The sequence below is a fragment of the Lynx canadensis genome, chromosome A1 (assembly GCF_007474595.2).
Source record: "Lynx canadensis isolate LIC74 chromosome A1, mLynCan4.pri.v2, whole genome shotgun sequence".
NCBI classification, from domain to species: Eukaryota; Metazoa; Chordata; class Mammalia; order Carnivora; family Felidae; genus Lynx; species Lynx canadensis.
The window spans coordinates 200541477-200562804 of record NC_044303.2 but is presented as its reverse complement, the minus strand read 5'-3'; the positions used below and the strand labels follow the sequence as shown (position 1 = coordinate 200562804).

General features: G+C 38.4%; 1 protein-coding gene across 2 annotated transcripts in view; it reads left to right on the top strand.

Moving 5' to 3' along the window:
- Nucleotides 1–21328, top strand: part of ITGA2 (integrin subunit alpha 2) — a 109685-nt gene that overhangs the window by 23023 nt on the left and 65334 nt on the right. For both annotated transcript variants that reach the window (XR_003971848.1, XM_030330057.1), the window contains exons 2-3: nt 4009–4126; nt 18960–19069. Coding sequence is in view for 1 of the 2 variants with exons in the window: in XM_030330057.1 (XP_030185917.1) it covers nt 4009–4126; nt 18960–19069 (228 nt within the window). In the remaining variant the exon portion in view is untranslated. The remainder of the gene's footprint in view (nt 1–4008; nt 4127–18959; nt 19070–21328) is intronic.

The following is a 21328-nucleotide window of genomic DNA, read 5'->3' as shown; positions in this document are numbered from 1 at the left end:
TCTCAAGGGGTTTAGGTCTTACTAGGCAGAGACAGACACAAAACAGTGCAGATACATAAGATAATTTCAGATAACTAGTGCTGTGATAGTGGTGTATTGATGGAGTAGGATGTTGCTGCTAGACAGAGGAGTCAGGGGAAGTCTCTATGAAGAGAGCAGAGACCTGTTTGAGCAAAGACCTAAGTAGTAAATAGGTTAGATACTGAGCTGGGAAGAAAATTCCCAACATAGGTTGCTGAGTTGGGAAGAAAATGTAGACAGTGGGTCAAGCAGCTGCAAAGGCCATAATGCAGAATGAGCTGCTTGTGCTCAAAGGACAGAAGGAAAGCCAGAGTGGCTGGAACATAGTGAGCAAAGAGGGTGGTGAAAGTGAAGCCAGTTACACAAGGTCAGATCATGAATGACCTTTGAAACCATGGTATGAAAACTGGATTTTATTGTCAGTGCACTGATAAGACATTGGGATATTTCTATAACAAAACAAACAAGAATATACGATAGGAAAAATACAGTCTCTTCAACCAGTGTTGGGAAAACTGGATAGCAACATGCAAAAGAATGAAACTAGATCATTTTCTTACATCATACGCAAAAACAAACTCAAAATGGATTAAAGACCTAAATGTGAGACCTGAAGCCATAAAATTCCTAGAAGAAAACATAAGCAATAATTTCTTTGACATCGCTATAGAAACATTTTTATAGATAAATTTTATAGATATAGATATATCCAATAAAGGGTTAATATAGAAAATATATGAAGAACTTATACAACTCAACACCAAAGAATTTATAGATAAATCTCTTCTAGCAAGGGAAACAAAAGCAAATTAAACTATTGGGACTTTATCAAAATAAAAAGCTTCTGCATACTGAATGAAACCATCCACAAAACAAAAAGACAGCCCACTGAATAGGAGAAGATATTTACAAATGATATATCCAATAAAGGGTTAATATCCAAAATATATGAAGAACTTATACAACTCAACACCAAAAAAAAAGTCCAATTAAAAATGGGCAGAAGACATGAACAAACATTTCTCCAAAGAAGACATCCAGATGGTCAACAGACACCTGAAAAGATTATCAACATCGCTAAACATCAGAGAAACACAAGACAAAACCACAATAAGATATCACCTCACACCTGTTAGAATGGCGTAAATAAATTAAAAAAAAAGCAAGTAAAAACAAGTCTTGGCATAGATGTAGAGAAGAAGGAACCCTCATGCACTGTTGGTGGGAATGTAATTTGGTGCAGCCACTGTGGAAAACAGTATGGAGGTTCCTCAAAAACTTAAAAATATGGTTACCATATGATCCAGTAACTCCACTACTGGTGTTTACCCAAAGAATACAAAAACACTAATTTAAAAAGACATATGTACCCCAACGTTTACTGCAGTATTATTTACAATAGCCAAGATATGGAAGCCATCCAAGTGCCCATCAGTAGATGAATGGATAAAGAAGGTGTGTGTGTGTGTTTGTATGTGTGTGTGTGTGTGTGTGTGTGTGTGTGTGTGTGTAAAATATTGCTGTGGAATATTATTCAGCCATAAAAAAGAATGAAATCTTGCCATTTGAAACAACATGGAGGGACCCAGAGGGTATAATGCTAAGTGAAAAAGATCAGTCAGAGAAAGATAAATACCATATGATTTTGCTCATATGTGGAATTGAAATAACAAAACAAACAAAGAGAAAAAGAGACAAACAGAAAAACAGACTCCTAAACACAGAGAACAAACTGGTGGCTGCCAAATGGGAGGTAGGCAACGTGGGCAAGGGGATGGGTGAACTAGATACAAAAGATTAAAAGTATACTTATCATGATGAGCAATGAGTGATGTGTATAATTGTTGAATCATTATACTGCACACCTGAAACTAATATAACATGTGTTAACTATACTTGAGAATTAATTAGTTAATAAAAGACACTGGGGTATTTTAAGTAGAGAGATGGAATGATCTGTGTTTTTGAACAATATTTTATATATGTGTGTATGTATGTACATATATGTATATTTAATATACAAATATAGGTATACATATGTATATATGTGTGTATATACATAAATTGAAATTTAGCTGCTAAATGATAAAATGAATTCCAGTGTGATTTCATGTCATTACCTGATCTGCTGAAGTCTAATCAAATAGGTCTAATGAATTAAAAGGAGTCATTATGGTCATATGTGGTCTTTCCAGCATTAGACATTTGATATCATTTCCTGAAGCTTCTACTAGTATGTTAGAGCATTGGTAACATATTTAAATAGTGTTTATCGCATTCTGCACAGTAGGGTGAAGATAAACACCAGGATTGTTGATTGAAGACCCCAGTATTCTATGTCTATTCCAGCTCCCTCCTTAGTTTCCTATGTTATTTTCTTTTGCATTGTATTTCCTGAAAAATAAAAAGGAGCAGTGGTGCATATGAGAAATAGATGTTAAAGAGAAAATCTGCAAATGTAGAGCTGTGTAGATTTTGCTGCAGAGTATTTCAGAATTATTATTTGTCCTCTTCCTGGCAGACTGTCTTTTTAAGAAATAATAGGCTGAGCTCTCTTGAATGAACAAGAGATGGTAGAATGGCTTTGGCACATAGAGAAGCACATTAATTACTTTAAGTTCCCAAAGCTTTATCACTGACCTCATAGTTCCTTTGGCGCACTCTGCACTCTGCTCTCAGGAGTGCACAGGCACAGTGGAATAGCAAGCCCTTTTCCTCCAACCTTCCAGTGGCTGTAACAATAGATTGATGAAATACTGCGTCCTTTCAATGCTGTCCAGAAAGTGGGATATTCTTTCATGAAAACACATATTAGTAGAACTTGGATGTCAGTTTTAAAGAGCCCACTCTGCCTTCGGTGTCTGCAAAAATAAACAGATCTCAAACAGGATGAAACATACTCCCCTTCCCACAGACAGCGTTAATATCCACACATCCTTCTATCTTCAGAGTGAAGGACGGACAGCTATCAACCGTACTCTTTCCCCTCATTCCCTTTCCATCACAAACAATGTTTTTCAAAAAAAAGTCTAGCAAGGCTTTATCCTATCAGGGTCTTTGTTGTTTTTGAAAATGATTATCGTTTCTTGGGCATTCAGAAAGAAGCATCAAAAGCCAAAACCACTTTTGACAGTTCTCACTGGAATAAAAGAGATAGGACACCATTCTCTACATTTTCATCCTCAAAAATGATCTCTTATGAAAGAAAATGATACAATTTTCAAAGGGCTGTGATTTTTCCTCCTTCTCTGAGGTAATCAGCAGTGCTTTTCCAGCAGACATTTCATACAAAGTCCGTGTCAAAATCTTCTTGGGGATTCAAGAGAAAAAGTAGATAGCCTTCAGCCCTTTGAACAGCTTAGAGTTATTTAAAAGTCCCTAGAGGTAATATGTGGTTTAAGAATTCAAGCTGTTGAATCAGACAGCCCTGTGTTCAAATCCTGCCCTCACCCTTATTTCTTTCCACGTGTGAGACACACTTCTCTTCAGGAACCTTAGAAATTCCTGCAAAACAAATATAATATTAATAATCATATTCTAGGGTTGCCATGAGGATGAATGGGGTACTTAATCATGTATATAAAGTATTTAGCATGGGTGGCACCTGGGTGGCTCAGTCAGTTAAGCATCCAACTTCAGCTCAGGTCATGATCTCACAGTTCATGAGTTCAAGCCCCACGGCAGGCTCTGTGCTGACAGCCTGGAGCCTGCTTTGGATTCTGGCTCTCCCACTCTCTCTGCCCCTCCCTGATCGTGCTCTGTCTCTTTCTCTGTCTCTCAAAAATAAATAAAACATTAAAAATTTTTTAGCATGGTATCAGAACCCCAAATAAGTACTGGTAAACACTAATAGTGTTCTTGGTAAACACTAATAAGGAAAACAATTATTACATAAAACAGGTTTTTTTAAGTGGTCTTTGAGAATTGTATTACAAAACTATATTCACAAATTGTAAATATGGACTATGTTTTCATTTTTCTTAATAGGCATTTTAAATTGTATGGCATACAACGTTGGTCTCCTAGAAGCAAAGATATTTTCCGGTCCTTCAAGTGAGCAGTTTGGCTATGCTGTGCAGCAGTTTATAAATCCAAAAGGCAACTGGTAAGAATATTCTCTCTATGGTTTCAATACAAATACTAAATAAATTTAATGTTTGGCTCCAACTGCTTGTTCAAATTGGTACATGAATATATTATTAATGGATATCTTCAAATATCCTTAAATGAAGGATCTTTCCTTGAGAGTTGATAACTTTCAGATTGATAATTAATGAGATGGTGTAATGGTACTTTTTAAAAACCTAGATAGAAAACTTTCCCTAACTATTCCATAGTAAATTCATAATAGCAGTTCCCTTTCTCTAGTGCATTTGCATTGTTCATTTTTGCCTAAAAGTGCTCCCAATTTTTAATGCTGTGTAATGGTTACATTTAAACCATGGTTACATTTATATCAACTACCTTCAAGGATATGGAAATATATGCCCCCCCATTGCTGGTTTAAGTTTCCCTTTAAAATAATGAAAATCAATGCAGGGGAAATTAGACGATTCTGAAAGTTGTCTTTAGGTAGAAGAACTTTAGCTCCTCCCTTGCCAGTCTTGATGTCCACTGGTCACAAGAGTCCTGCCTTTAGAACCTTATCTTCCTGTTGCCGCAGAAGGTTTCAGAATTACCCTGGATCTTCCAATCTGGATCCTTTAGAGTTCTTTTCAATGACTGAATGGCTATTTTTGGCTTATCAAATAAGAGCTATAATTAATAATCTTTTTTCTGTGTGAGCTTCAGTTTGATGCTCAAAAAATTGAATTCTGGGGCTCCTGGGTGGCGCAGTCGGTTGAGCGTCCGACTTCAGCCAGGTCACGATCTCGCGGTCCGTGAGTTCGAGCCCCGCGTCGGGCTCTGGGCTGATGGCTCAGAGCCTGGAGCCTGTTTCCGATACTGTGTCTCCCTCTCTCTCTGCCCTCCCCTGCTCATGCTCTGTCTCTCTCTGTCCCAAAAATAAATAAACGTTGAAAAAAAAACTAAAAAAAAAAATTGAATTCTAAGAAACATTTAGAATCCAAATTATTCACGTTTTGGAGCATGCCTATTTGTGTGATAGGGAAACAAAATGAAATTATCACTCGAGAGGGTACTGTCTCAAAAGACATCTTGGAGGAAGTGAATCATGAGTCTTAAGAGGGTCTTAAGGGGAGGAGATGAATAGTCAGGACAAAAGCATTAACTAATATGAGGAGACTTGGAAAGCAACGTATGTTGTAGTTTGTCAGTCATCCCAAAGGATAATAACGGTCTGGTTGAAAACCCAAAGAGTAGCAATTATTATCATTTGGGATATGAGAGCGCATCTCTAACAGTTATCTTATTATGCTTTGATAACCATATACTGTGGTTAAAGGCTAGACAGATGTTATAGTTGGTATAGTATGACCTTGGAATCTGGCAGATGAATTTGCTGATGACCCGCAATTTTACATATCTAGCCCCGATTCTTCCCTGAGCTGCGGACACACATAACAAACATCACTACATTAATGCCTAGTAGACATACCAGGCTTAACATATCAAACATAAACAAATATCTGATTGTCTGCGCCAGCTGATGAGACCAAAAATCCTGACTCCTCTCTTTCTGTCACCACCCCATATCTCATCCATTAACCAGTCCTACTGATGCCACAACCAAAATACATGTGATAACAGACCATGGGTTTCCCCCATCATCCCTGCAGTCCTTTCTCAAAGCCAACATGAGCCCTTGCGGGTACTGCGGCAACTGCTTCTCAGCCCACCTGCTGCTTCCCTTCTCACCCCTCAGGGAAGCCTTGTGAACTGTCAAGTACATGATTCAAATAATGTCACTGCCGAGATTAAAACCCTTTGTGGCTTCCTATTGCAATCAGATGACATTAAAATTCCTTAAAGGATCTTCCTTGGGGCGCCTGGGTGGCGCAGTCGGTTAGGCGTCCGACTTCAGCCAGGTCACGATCTCGCGGTCCGTGAGTTCGAGCCCCGCGTCGGGCTCTGGGCTGATGGCTCAGAGCCTGGAGCCTGTTTCCGGTTCTGTGTCTCCCTCTCTCTCTGCCCCTCCCCCATTCGTGCTCTGTCTCTTTCTGTCCCAAAAATAAATAAACGTTGAAAAAAAAAATTTTTTTAAAAAAAAGGATCTTCCTTGACCTGGTCTCAGTCTGCCTGTCCTGTCTCACGTTTTACCCCCTCACCCTTAAGCCCTATGAATTCTGTCCTTTGTCTGTCCCTTGAACACACTAAGCTCATCACTGCTTCAAAGCTTCTGCCCATGCTTTTTTCCTGGAAGGATCAGTCTTCCCAAGATCTTCACTTGGCTGGTGGATTCTCATTTTTCAGTCTCCGCTCAAATGTCTCCTCTTTATAGAGACCTTTCAGAGCACGACTACATACATGAGCACTTCAGCTCACCTCCCAGCCACTCTCCCACCTTCCATGCAGATTTCTTTTCTGTATAGTAGTTATTGCTATCTGAAATCACCTTTACATGTTTATACTCCCATTGTCTCTCTTCTGCCCTGTCTCTGAGTATAGGCACATTGTTTTTGTTCAATGGCGTGTCCAGAACCCAGAGTGCTATTTGGCACCAAGTAGGGGATCAATAATTGTTTGCTGAATGACTGAATGAAAGTCCCATTTCCAAATTATTCACTTTAGGTACTCTACAAAGTGAACCATAGTAATTTGACTTAGGTCTGAACTGAACGAGACCTTCGGGGGGACTCTGATGTTCTGCTTCATAAGTATGACCTTGCTGAGGACAATCTGCCATCAAGCTTGAGGTTGTTCTTTTTAAGTGAAAGTTTTTCTGGGACAAGACAAATCTGAGAGAAAGAGACACTATCAGCAGTAGATGCTATTAGAGACAATAAGCTTATGAAGGATTGGAAGGTAACTCAACCACTGGCCCACTACAGGTTGGAAGCTGAACAAGACCAACAGGGAAAAAATGTTGACAGGAATCTAGCAGGCAGAGTCCTGGGAAAGTGAGAAGCAGCCATACCCCCTTTCTCCCTCCACGATTCTCTCTGAGCATACAAAACATTGTTAAAAGACAAGTGTATTAGCAACTTATGGTGAGATTCTGGTGCTGATAGGGTTATGGCCAGACCAAAGACACTAAACATTCCTAAATCCTACCATGGCCTTCTCATGACATTCCTGAGATATATATAAACACAGGACAATGGCTATTGGGAAACAAGGCATCACTCTATTATTGGCTCAGCTGGTGCTTTTAACTCCAGTGTAGAGCTTTTTGGGAATAAGTAACGGTAGGCTTATCAAGACCTTACTTCCCTCAAGCCTGTCTGAAGCCAGCTGGTAAGAGCGTATCCCAGTGCACAAAAAGAGAAGAAGGGAGAGTGCCTGTATTACCTGAGAAGCTAAACCCCGTTGCAGTGCAAAGCTGGAAGGAAAGAGAACAAAAGCTGGCCTGGCATGCCAGTCTGTCCTTCCACTGTTCCGGCCTTGTTGAAGCGGAGAAGCAGAAGAGGCCAAGTAGTGAACATGATCTGCTAATCCACCACAGGCTGGACACTGCGTGAAGTGCCAAGTAGAGAACACCAGAATTACCTTTAAGGAGTGTGGAGTAGAGCCATGGAGAAAGACTGATATGCAGAGCGGGCAGCCATGAGTCATGCCAGAGACGTAATAAGGGCCAACCCCGTATGGTTAATAATGTTGGTGTTCTTTCAGTGCCACTGATAGTGTTAACTTACTATTAAGAGCTCGTTTTCTCCTCCCGAAGCCTGAGACACTTGAGGGCAAGATTTGCTCCTGGCCTCTCTCTCATCAGCCTGTCACAGGGGGCAGGGCTGTCACAGGATCCATGTGGTGGTGTTTCCCACTCTAGTGCCCGAGTGGCCCATGGTTAGGACAAGCGCCCTCACAGCACTCAGGCTCAAGGAAAATAATACGAAACTTGGAATCCAGAATTGCCTATTTGTTTTGACGATTGGCACAGTGCCCTTCTCCGCTCCTAATTTATGACAACTGCACAGACATTATGGAAGTAGCAGATGTGGAAAGGACTGTTTAAATATTAACTTGCCTCCTGATACTAGTCAAGTTAACTTTGGGCACAGAAACTGGGATTGCTGTGAATTCCTTTAATAACTGGGAGTCTTTTTCTCCTAGACTTATATAACACACACACACACAAAACACACACACATACACACATACATCCCTTTATTTTCTTTACTCTCTTACTGCTTGTTCTGAAGCTGCTGTTTGGGTAGTTTCTCCTCCTCTTTCCTTGACTTTCTTTACAATCTGTATTGTTGAGCCCCATCTCTGTCTCTCAGCCCTTTCCTTCCTTCTGACAACTCACATAAGGCTCTAGTCTGAGTTTTCTTAAATCACACTCCTTGTTTTTCAAATACAACCTCAGCTTCCACATGGCTCATGTTCCTAGGAATTTATAGGCATATTTTACATTGGGATGTACAAGATCTTAACAAAATGGTCTTGATGCTTTTCCAGTTTTATTTATTATACTTTTACTACACTGTGGCTTTTTCTCTAGAAATAGTGGTCATGTGGCTTTGAAAATTCTAGAGCTTTTTGAACAGTCTCAAAAAAGCTGGATCGTTTGACAAGCAAGATTACCTCCCAAGCAGAGCAAGGGAGCACCCCTGTGTCTGGAAGTAAAGCTGTGGTCTGCTGTCCCTTCAGTGGCACATTGAGGCCCTCATCATACACACAGGATGTTTAAATGTGGATGATGCAATTTTTATCAGAAGCAATTATACAAAGGATTGAGATATGTTTAAAATCATTTCCTGGAAGCTTGTGGTGATATGCACTGTCTCTGTTTGTCTAATCTGAAGGCCTGTCGCATGAACAGTCTGAGCTCATTTTATGACTCAAAAATCTTAGAACCCTACAGCCATTTGTGTAACGAGAACTGTCTGGGAACGAAGGGGTATTTCCAGTGGGAGAGAAGTATTCTCTTGTGTCAGCAAGGACTAGTACGTGCTTGTTCCTTAAGAAGAGAAATATAATGAACATGTGCCATGGCCAATAAAAAACTCCATTTATGTATGAACTTATATTATAGTTCTAACATTATAATTAAGAAAAATATTAATAAAGCTCTATGTGTGTTATAAGTACATGGATAATACTTGTCTATAAGACATATGGAAGAGGATTTCAGATAAGTAATAAGAAACATTCAATTCTATAACAGATATGAAAGATTACGCTGTATGTATGTTGGTAATAACAGTACTTGGTATTTACTGGTATTTACAGTATTGAAAAGTACTGAGTACTCTTTCTTTGCCAGACACATAATACAGTTGCTCTGAAAGATTTGTAAAATTATTACTCCATTTACAAATGAGGGGACTGGGGCTTAGAAAGGCTAGGTAGTTTGCCTGAGACTACAGAGCTAAGAAGTAATGTGCATATGGTAGTAATGCAAAGCAGAGATAAGATGTTCCAAGCATACATATTTTTGTAAGTATGTAAGGAGGAGAGTGGCAGGAGGTAATCAGCATTTATAAAAAATTATTTAATTATAATTGTCAAATAAACTTTATAAAGTAAGATGAACTTCATTTAGTACTTTGAATTAAAATTTCTGTTACAAAATGTGTTGCCTGAATAGAGATGACAGTTGCCACCTATCTTTTCATTCTCTCATGCACAGGGCTTTTCCATATAAGTCAGGAGCCAGAGCGCAAGGGTTTTACCCTCAGCTTCCCCACCACTAGCTGGCTGACTTTGAAAAAGTCACATGTTGGGGCGCCTGGGTGGCACAGTCAGTTAAGCGTCCGACTTCAGACAGGTCACGATCTTGCGGTCTGTGAGTTCGAGCCCCGCATCGGGCTCTGGGCTGATGGCTCGGAGCCTGGAGCCTGTTTCCGATTCTGTGTCTCCCTCTCTCTCTGCCGCTCCCCCGTTCATGCTCTGTCTGTCTCTGTCCCAAAAATAAATAAAACGTTGGAAAAAAAGAAAAAGTCACATGCCCTCTCTGGAGCACAAAGAGAGGGCCATCCCTACCAAACCAGAATGTTTTGAGCACCTCGTGAGAGAATAAAAGTAAAGCACTTCACTGGTGAAATAAAACCTGTATGTTAGTTTTAAAAAAAAGTGAAGTACTTCAAAAAATAAACCACTGTAGGAATAAACCAACCAAAGAGGTAAAAGACCTATACTCTGAAAATTATAAAACAATGATAAAATAAGTTGAAAATGACAACGAAATGGTATGGCATTCCATTCTCATGGATTGGAAGAATATTGTTAAAATGTCTATACTTCCCAAAGCAATCTACACATTTAATGCAATACCTATCAGAATACCAATAGCATTTTTCACAGAACAAAAAATCCTAAAATTTGTATGGAACCACAAAGACCTCAAATAGCCAAAACAATCTTAAAAAAGAAAAGCAAAGCTGGAGGCATCATAATTCCAGACTTTAAGTTATATTACAAAGCTGTAGTAATCAAAACAGTATGGTACTGGCATCAAAATAGACACGCAGATCAATGGAACAGAAAAGAAAACCCAGAAATAAACCCACAACTATATGGTCAATTAATCTTCAATAAAGCAGGAAAAAGATAGTCTCTTCAATAAATGGTGTTTGGAAAACTGGACAGCAGCATGCAAAAGAAAGAAACTTTCTTACCCCATACACAAAAATAAATTCAAAGTGGATTAAAGACCTAAATTCAAGACCTGAAGCCATAAGAATGTGTGAAGAGAACACACACAGTAACTTCTTGACATCAGCCATAGTAACATCTTTATAGATATGTCTCCTGAGGCCAGAGAAACAAAATCAAAAATAAACTATTGGGATTTATCAAAATAAAAAGCTTCTGCATAGTGAAGGAAACAATAAAAAAAAAAAACCTAAAAGGTAACCTATGGAATGGGGAAAGATATTTGCAAATGACATATTCCATAAAGGGTTTGTTTGCAAAATATATAAAGAATTTATAAAACTCAACACCCAAAAAACAAGTCAACTAAAAAATGTACATAAGACATGAACAGACAGTTCCCCCAAAGGCGTACAGATGGCAACATACACATGAGAAGATGTTCATCGTCACTTACCATCAGGGAAATGCAAATCAAAACTACAATGAGATACTACCTCAAACCTGTCAGAACAGCTAAACACAACACAAGAAACAACAGATGTTGGCAAGGATGTGGAGAAAGGGGAACTCTCTTGCACCGTTGGTGGGAATGAAAACTGGTGCAGCCATTGTGGAAAACAGTATAGAGATTCCTCAAAAAGTTAAAAATACAACTACCCTATGGTCCAGCAATCACACTACTTTGAGTATTTACCCAAATAATACAAAAACACAAATTCAAAGGGATGTATGCACCCTATGTTTATTGCAGCATTATTTATAATAGCCATGATATAGAAGCAGCCCAAGTGTCCATCTATTGATGAATGTGTAAAGAAGATGTGGTATGTAAACACAATGGAATAGTATTCAGTCATAGAATGAAACCTTGCCATTTATAACAACATGGATGGAGTGCAGTGCTAAGTGAAATAACTCAGAGAAAGGCAAATACCATAAGATTTTACCCATTGAGGAATTTAAGAAACTAAACAAAGGGGGAAAGAGAGAGAGAACACTAGTCTTAACTATAGAGAACAAACTGATGGTTATCAGAGGGGAGGTGGGTGGAGGATGTGGTTAAATAGAGTGATGAAGGAGTGCACTTTTTGCAATGAGCACCAGGTGTTGTATGGAAATGTTGAATCACTATATTGTACACCTAAAACTAATATTACACTGTATGTTAACTAACTGGAATCAAAATAAAACCTTGGGGCTCCTGAGTGGCTCAAGTGGCTAAGCGTCTGACTCTTGGTTTCGGCACAGATCACGATCTCATGGTTCTGTGAGTTCAAGCCCCACATCTGGCTCCATGCTGACAGTGCAGAGCCTGCTTGGGATTCTCCGTCTCCCTCTCTCTCTGCCTCCCCCCCGCTCGTACTGTCTCTCTTTCTCAAAATAAATAAATAAACTTTAAAAAATAAAACAAAACCTTAAAAAACATAAACTATGTCCACTGTTTAAAAAAATAAATTATGTCCACTGTAAAACACAAAACAAAAACAAAAACTAAACCACTATGCATGTGTGAGTTACTCTCCTCAGCACTGTGTAAAAATACATAGGAAGAAAATCAGGATTTTTAGTAACAAGTTTTTCCCTACCTCTCTCCACTGCCTGTTTCTCAACCGTTTCTCATCTGTCATCAATTAACTTCCATGCATATTGGATTAGCTTCAGTCCATTTCTTCTTCTTCTTGGCCAAGAATGCTATTCTGATCCCTTTTCCAAAATAATCATGTCTTTGTCTTTCATTGTGGCCTTTAAATATTAGCCAATATCATCCTTTATGTCTTTTTCCAAAGATAAAATTCTCCTGCCATTAGGTTAGCCTGGCAGGGCCATTTAACATGCTTACTTTGTTTATTCACAGGGTTTGCTTTTAGTTTAAACCCATGACATATATATTCCTTTTTGTTCTTCCATTCCATGTTATTTTCACTAACTTGTGACTTACTCTAATTTTTGTTTCTGGAAAGGCATAAGAAGTCTGACTGTAATAGTCTTACACTTTTAAGTTTAAAAATTTATTGTCAATATTTTTATAAATAATTATGGTATTGCCATATAATTAAGCCATCACTCAACACGACTAATATGGATGTGCAAAATGGCATGTCTCTTGTCAACAAGGACCTTCTCTAGGGGCAGAATGAATAGGGAACCAAGTACCTTTTAGAACCCCATGGGCCACCCTGGTGTTGATCCACATATATTTGTTACACCATAATTGTTCATTTCTTTTCCATTTTAAAATAATCTTTATGGCTAGACTTTTTCCATAGTTGGTGTTACTTATCATAAATAAAAATCTATAGTAGAAAAGCCATTTTAAATATCCCTGCTCTGACTTGCTTCTCCCTTCCCCCACTCTGGACACAAATTTGTGCATATACCTACAAACAAACACACATACACACCCATCTTTTGTGACTTGCACAGGGGTTGGATCTGCTGCTCTCAAATATCTGGAGACCTGCAGTGATCTGGGAAAATTCTCCACGCCTCACTAGCTTGGCTTATAATTTAAAGCTTTCCTCTATGTTAATGCCTGAATGTCTGTTCCTGGAACAAAGTTCATTTACAAAGGTGAATGGGGCTTACACATGCGCACCTTCCTGGTGGCCAGTTGTCTGAAACTTTTCCATCAGTCTAGCCCCATCTGACAAGGGATTTAGGGAATACTAAGTGGCACAGGTTGGAACTGTTTGTTAATTTGTTTATAGCCAATAGGATGGGCAGACAATGAGTATCTCTTCTCTGGGAGACTTCTAAACAGAACTTACTATGATAGAAAGAATCAGGGGTTTGGAATGAAAGCACACAGGTGCAGCTCTAGACTTTGTTGCCAAGTAGACACTGAGACTTGGTTTTTCATAGGAAAACAGGAATAGTTGTAACACTTGACTTCTCTGGGAATTTACAAGCATCAAAGGAGACAATGTACATAAAACGTACTTTATAAACTGTAAAGCAGTTCATAAATGTTGCTTTTCCAAATTTTCTCATTCATAAAACAACCATCTGCCAAAGAACCTTGTTTGAAAGGTACTATCTCATGGGCTTTGATTTATAAAAATATGGTGGTCTTAAGACCATTCCTTTCCTTCCAAGAATGTGGAATTTATGTCATCACAAGGCTTTAAATTGAAAATATCAGCTTTTGATTTTAACTTTAGGAAAACCTCATGTTGGATGAGTCAATGTAACAGAATCAGCTTTTATTGACTCATTTGTTTCCAGTGCAAAAGCTAATTTCTAGGCTTCTTATGAAACAGAATAGGCTTAAGATGTTTTAGCAATAATGAGGTTGGTGGACTTCACCTTAGGGAACTGAGAGACCTTGAGGGTTTAGCCATCCCACTATTTAAGGAAGCAATCTGGCAGCCAACGGAGTCTGAAGTAGCATAATAAAGTTTAGAAACTAAAATTTCCTTTTAACACATGCCAAAGGGTTTAACTATTAAATTTATAACAACAGCATTTCCCAGCCAGGAGCTAAAAATGAACTCTCTTTACCTGTCTTCCTCCTTCCTAGAGATTTGAAGTCTTCCCCTTTCCATCATAAAACTCCTTTTGCATTACAAGCAGGAAGCAACTAGCTATATAGAACTCACCGGACCCCTTGTGTTGTCAGTGGCTTAAAACTAAACCATGTAAGGAATAATATTTATGTTTATATGCTGTGTATTCATAGACTTTGAAATTTCTGACATTAATATATTGTATACAATAGGCTTCTAATCCTAAGTAAATATCCCCCTTGGATGTCTGATAGACATCTCAAACTTAAAATACCTCATACTGAACTCTTAAGCTCACCTTATCTCAAAATCTTGCTCTACTGATAGTAGCCCCCTTATCTAATCATGACTAATTGGTTCCTTTTAGTTTCTTAGCAGAGAAACCCAGAATCATCCTTGATTATTTGTGTGTGGGGTGAGTGTGTGTGTAGGGGGGGTGAAAGTGTGTGTGTGTGTGTGTGTGTGTGTTTAAAAACTAACCTCAAGAAATCCTACTGGCCCTACCTTCAAAATACATCTAAAATAAGATCACTTCTCATGAGCCCCTCATCTCCTCTCGCCTGAATTTTGCATTTGCTTCCAAAATGCTTCACTTGCTTCACCTTTACCCCAGGGCAATCATTCTCAACAGAGCAGCCTTCAAAACCCTTCTAAAATATGTCAGATCATATCACTACTGTGCTGAAAACTCTCCAGTGGCTTTCTCATGTCACTCAGAGGCAAAGCCAAGTTCTTACAATTTCGTACCAGTCTTATGGGATCTGGTCCTGTGACCCATCTGACTACATCTCCTCCCACATTCCTCCTTATCACTGCAGACCAGCCACAGGGCCTTTGCATTTGCTGTTCCCACAGCCTGGATTATTTTTCCTCCAGAATTTTATGGCTTGCTTCTTTACCTCCTTCAAGTCTTTGCTTAAATGACACTTTCTCAGTGAGGCCTCCCTGACCATTCTAATAAAGATTACAACACCTTCCACCCCCACCCGTGTGGGAGGGTCCCCTCCCCAAGGAGAAAACAAAAAACAAAAAAAACCTCAAGGCAACCTGTCTATATGTGTACGTGACAACATCCCTCACAACTTTGTAACATGAGACCACTTAATCAGACTGTTTGTGTGTTACCATATATGGAGACAAAGAAATAGAAAATGTATAAAAAAAACTACACCACGTGGCATTCGGGGTGCAGTTCTTCTGGTACAAACCCAACTGAGCAGTGCCGGCTCGAATAAAGTTGCTTCCTGGAAAGAAAAGCCTCAGTGTCATGACTCTGTGTGAGAATCCTCCTGTACTCCTAACTCTCCTGCTCATTTTTCCCACAGAGCACTGATCACCATCATGATATGTTTTATTTACTTATTAAAGTTGCCTATCTTTTCCCACTAGAATGTAAGTTCCACAAGACCAGTAATTTTTGACTGACTTATTCACTGATGTATCCCTAGTGCCTAGAATCGAGTCTGGCACATAGTAGGTCTGGCCACCATGTACAACCTCACAGGATGCATACTTAACAAGGCCAGGGCACACTATTTATATGGAAATGGTACCCCCTGGTGTGGTGCAAAATTTCATCCTCGCAGGATCGCAATAAACATCGGTAGCATCAAATAAAACTTGTTTTGCCCTACTATTTTAAGTACACCTCTGTCAATAATCTCTAGAAAAATCGCTAGTATTAAAGGAACACTTGGAGAGTTTATAGACTCACGGACCAAAGGAAGATATTTATAACAGCCCCTGGATTGTGGGTTTAAAACTACCTACACCACCATAAATACTGTTTACTAACTAAACAAAGTATTTTGAATTCCACTGGAGGTGGGCAAATTGGCTATGTTTTGGAACTCTACATAATCACTATTTCCCCACAAGATAATTGAACAGTAAGTGTTATTTTAAGTCATCTTGGAAGAATTCCCAGTTTCACTGCAGGAGAAAAGAGTTTATGTCTTGGGATTTTGTTTTGTTTTCAGAATCAGCACACACGACTGTTCATGCAGCTCTTTTGTCTGGTTGTGATTAAGTTAAGTCCATTACTTCAAAGAAGCTTTGCCATACTTCAGCAGGATTTACTCACTAACCTATCCTATTCTTCACATTTGTAACATTCTCTCCTGGCATGTTTTTTCCTGTTACAGCTGATTACATAAGATTTTATAAATAAATATACCAGCCTCCTCATCTTCCTGTCTGATTAATATAAGAATGTCACAATTCCTTTGGAGCAGCCACTAGTGATGTCATAGCCTTTCCTTATGAGGATGAATTGTCAGGAATCAGAATTTCACTGAGGCCTCCGGGTGAAAGCAAGGAGGAGAGTCTACTGGAAATGTTGCCAACAAGGAGTTAGCAATGCTCTATGAAACATTCTCTGCAGTCACTAGCATGACCTGTCGGCGTCTTACTAATGTGGTTCACCATATTTAAAAAATGAGTCATATATGATAAGGACACCCTTGTTCTTTACTGGTCACCGGAATGATCTGTTTTTCCACTGTTTTCTATTGTTTTGTGTTAAGAGTTTAATATGGCATAATACTGCCAGAGATCTATGTATTCTTTGAGAGAATTTCAAGTACCTTCACATCCTTTTTGTTAAGAGGCACACAATTGTACAGATACTTCTTTCTCCCTCTTCTTCCCATCCGATTAATGTAGGAGACCACGGCCCTCACAACAATAGTGGAGATGTCATAACCCTTCCTGAGTGTGAGATTATCAAATCCTGAATTCTTTGATGAGGCAGGAGGAAGTGAAGGGGAGAGTATCTGGGGAACACTTAGGCAATAGGAGAAAGCAAGTAGCCTTTTGAGCTTTCTCATTGAGAAAAAGGTAGCTGATGGTGCTTTACTGCCAAAGGCTCTGAAGAACAGGATGGTTAAATGTTAGATGAGAAACACTTAACTTTTATTCTGCAGTGTGTTTCTCTTGGGCTGGTGAGGATGGATGGAAAATGTGCACAGTACAAGTCACCCGAATTACCACATTTAGTACTATTTGAACATACTCTGCCCTTACCTATATTATGAACAGTACAGCCTGGGCCTACAGTGTGGATGTGTGCTTACCAGATGACCTTGGCTGGTGTCCTTCCTGTCCACAGCGTCCTTATACGCCACACAGCCACACCCCCATCACAGTAGGTATGGCTTGACCATCATTTCCAGTTTCTATTCCTTGATTATTCTGGAACCCAACCCATTTGTTCAGATAGCTTTCCCAATCTGGGCCCTATGCCAGGCCTTCTTGTAGCTAAGAGGAAGGAGAATAACCTAAGGGTTAAGAGCTTGGGCTTCAGAATCAGTTACACTTGGCTCTCACTAGCTATGTGAATCATTAACTGTCTTTCAAAATAATCTGTATTTTCCTCTTTCTTCTGTATTCATACTCTTCCCTCTGCTGAGAATAATGACTGACACCTTCATCCTCTGGTATTCATTTTTGTATCCTCTGACCATTTTAATGTTTGTTCCAGAGGGAAGCCTATTTCTATATTTCTGTTCATTTGTACTGTTATTGTTTTCCTTGGCATGTATTTTAAACAGCTTTACTGGATTTAGTAGATAGAAGCACACCTTCATCTTTCTGTACTCATTGTGGCACTTAGTGTGAGGCACATGTTATTTAATCAATAATGCTAAAACATTCATGCAGAAGCCTCATGAAAGAATTTGTTTCGTCTCATCTTTCCCAACTTTGACAAGGAAAAAACATTGAATCAAATGTGCTTTCTTAGTAACTGGATGCTGCTGAGTAATTAACCTACTACAGATTCTAAAGATCAGGCTGTTTGCATGGACTCTTTCTGTCCATTCTTCTGTGACCAGAAATGTTAGATGAATGATTCCACAGGGAAATCGTCTCTAGTTGGAGAAGCTCTGTAGGAAATAAAACTAATCAAAGAAGGATGTGAGCACCAGTCTCTAAACTCTGCTTCCTGCATTCTGGCTACTGATGTGTTACATGGAAGGAGAGCTCCATAGTATATTTGCTCTGTGTTTTTGCTAAGGATCCCCTTATATAGACAATAAACAGTAAAACCACTTAGATAATTCATTTGCTCCCTATGTAAATTAACATCTGAACACTGAATTTCAAAGACTTAGTATGGAAAAAAGAATGTCAAATATCTCATGAATGATTTTTATAATGATTGTATATCAAGTTAGAGAAAATATATTATTTAAGTTAATTCACCTTTGCTTTTTATTGTATTAATGTAGCTAGTAGAAAATTTAAAATTACATATGCAGATCACATTTGTGGCCTGCATTATATTTCTCTAATGTATTTCCCATATTCATCAAGAATCAGGATCAGAAGGGGTGTCTGGGTGGCTCAGTCAGTTGACCATCCAGCTCTTGGTTTCAGCTCAGGTCATGATCCCAGGGTCGTGGGGTTGAGCCCTGTGCTCAGGGCTTAGCATGGAGCCTGCTTAAGATTCTCTCTCTCTCTCTCTCTCTCTCTCTCTCTCTCTCTCTCTCTCCATCTCTGCCCTTCTCCCCCACTCACACTCTCTCTCTCTAAAATAAAAAAAAATAAAAATTTAAAATCATTTAAAAAATATTAAAATCATTTAAGAATTTGGGCCAACTAAGAGGAAAGGAAAAAGAACTGGTTATAGCTGAACAAATATGAATTACTATTTTCTTATTAAAAATTGAAATTAAATGTGGGTTTTTTCCTTGTTTAGTGGTCAGTTTTAATCTTTAAGAAAGTATAGCTAACATTTGATATTTAATGAAAAAAAATTCCTCTTTCTAGGTTACTGGTTGGTTCACCTTGGAGTGGTTTTCCTGAGAACCGAATGGGAGACGTGTATAAATGTCCTGTTGATCTGTCCACTGCTACATGTGAAAAACTGAATCTGCAAAGTAAGTGGTAATTAGAAATATTATTTTTTACAAATAACAAGATCTCATTTGTTATAAACCTAACTAAAAAACAATAACAAAATCAATCATAATTCTGTCTTAAAGAAATAGAGACAGCTTTTTTTTTTTTACCTTTGTATCTGTAGTCATATGAGGTCCAATTGCATCCAGTCTTTCAATACAGATTGAAGACCTGATTTAACAAGATGCATGGGAAATGTGCTGCCTCGTGGACCATCTAGCCCTAGACTGTGGACCACTTTCCATTAATGTTTAAGATTGTTTTGCTGATTCCTTACAGACATCTAAGTTTATCCATACCTCTCTCCCTCCTCAAAACAAATTATTAAGTATACACCTGTCAGTACCAGGGTTGCATTTAGAAGTAAGGAGAAATACTCTGTTTCTGGTCTTGACTAAGTAATTGCATTCTAAAAGAAAAAAAAAAGTCATCATTTTGGATCCTTTGTGCTTGGAATTGCTGTTTTAATTATCCATATCTCAGAGGCTTTCTATTAATGCATAAAGTTATTAAAGGTGCAAGACTAAAAAGCTAAATAAGTCATATTTCCATGCAATATTTCCTGGTGCATCGAAAAAATTACTCAATTTAATCATGCCAAAAAACCCCAGCACTGACGAGTTTTAGAGTTCTGAAGAACTAAAATAGATTAGGAAATCTATGTTAGGGAATCAAGGGAAAGTAGAGATTCAAAAATAGTGATTGGGACTTAGAATCAAGGGCATGTTTCTTATACATCTTTGTATACCTAATTTCTAGCATCATTTCTTTGTATACCTAATTTCTAGCAACAAGCATCTAGATAGGAGTTTAATCAACATGAGGTGGAAGGAACTTAAGTGGTGTCAAATGCTACCAAAGTTGAAGGGTATGAAGACTGAGTACAGATCATTAACTTATTTAAGGAGATAATGGGTGAACTAGATCAGTGCTCTTCAAACATTTTGAACATTCATCTATATAAGACATATATAATACATATTATAAACATACATTTACATACTATTTCTAAAAATAATAAAAATGTACACATTAGGAGTGAATGCTCAAAGGTTTTATTATATAGTTCAAACATTTTATTATATCACCCCCAGTGTACCATATCACCTCTAACATTTGAATACTCATCTCATATATATATGTATATATATTTTTTTAAGTTTATTTATTTAGAGAGACAGCGAGAGAGCTCGGGAGGGGCAGGGAGAGAGGAGAGAGAATCCCAGGCACTCTCTGTACTGTCAGCAGGGAGCCCGATGCAGAGCTCAAACCCATGAACTGTGAGATCATGACCTGAGCTGAAGCCAAGAGTTGGATGCCTAACTGACTGAGCCACACAGGCCCTCCCATACTTTTTATTTTTTAAAAATTATATGCATGCACTGACTTATTATCTTCCTAAATAAAAATAAATTTAAAAGAATAAACACTGCAATGAGATACCACCTCATACCTGTCAGAATGGCTAAAATTAATAATATAGGAAACAACAGATGTTGGCAAGGATGCAGAGAAAGGGGAACCCTCTTACACCATTGGTGGGAATGCAAGCTAGTGCAACCATTCTGGAAAACTGTATGGAGGTTCCTCAAAAAGTTAAAAATAGAACTATCCTATGACCAGAAATTGTACCACTAGTTATTTATCCAAAGGATACAAAAATACTGATTCAAAGGGGCATATGCACCCTGATGTTTATAGCAGCATTATCAACAATAGCCAAGTTATGGAAAGAGCCCAAATGTTCATTACTGATGAATGGATATGAAGATGTAGTATATATACAATTACAATTACTATTGTAACTCAGCCATCAAAGAGAATGATATCTTGCCATTTGCAATGACGTGGAAGGAGCTAGAGTGTATTATGCTAAGATAAATAAGTCAGTCAGAGAAAGACAAATACCATATGATTCTACTCATATGTGGAATTTAAAAAACAAAACAGATGAACATAGGGGAAGAGGTGGGGGGAAACAGAGGAAACAAACCAGGAAACAGACTCTTAACTGTAGAGACAAACTAAGGGTTGATGGAGGGAGGTGGGTGAGGGATGTCTAAATGGGTGATGGGTAGTAAGGAGGGCACTTGTTGGGATGAGCGCTAGGTGTTATATGTAAGTGATGAATCACTAAGTTTTACTCCTAAAACCAATATTAACCTACATGTTAACTAACTAGAATTTAAATAAAAACTTGAAACAAAAAGAATAAGCACTGGGTGTTATATGCAAGT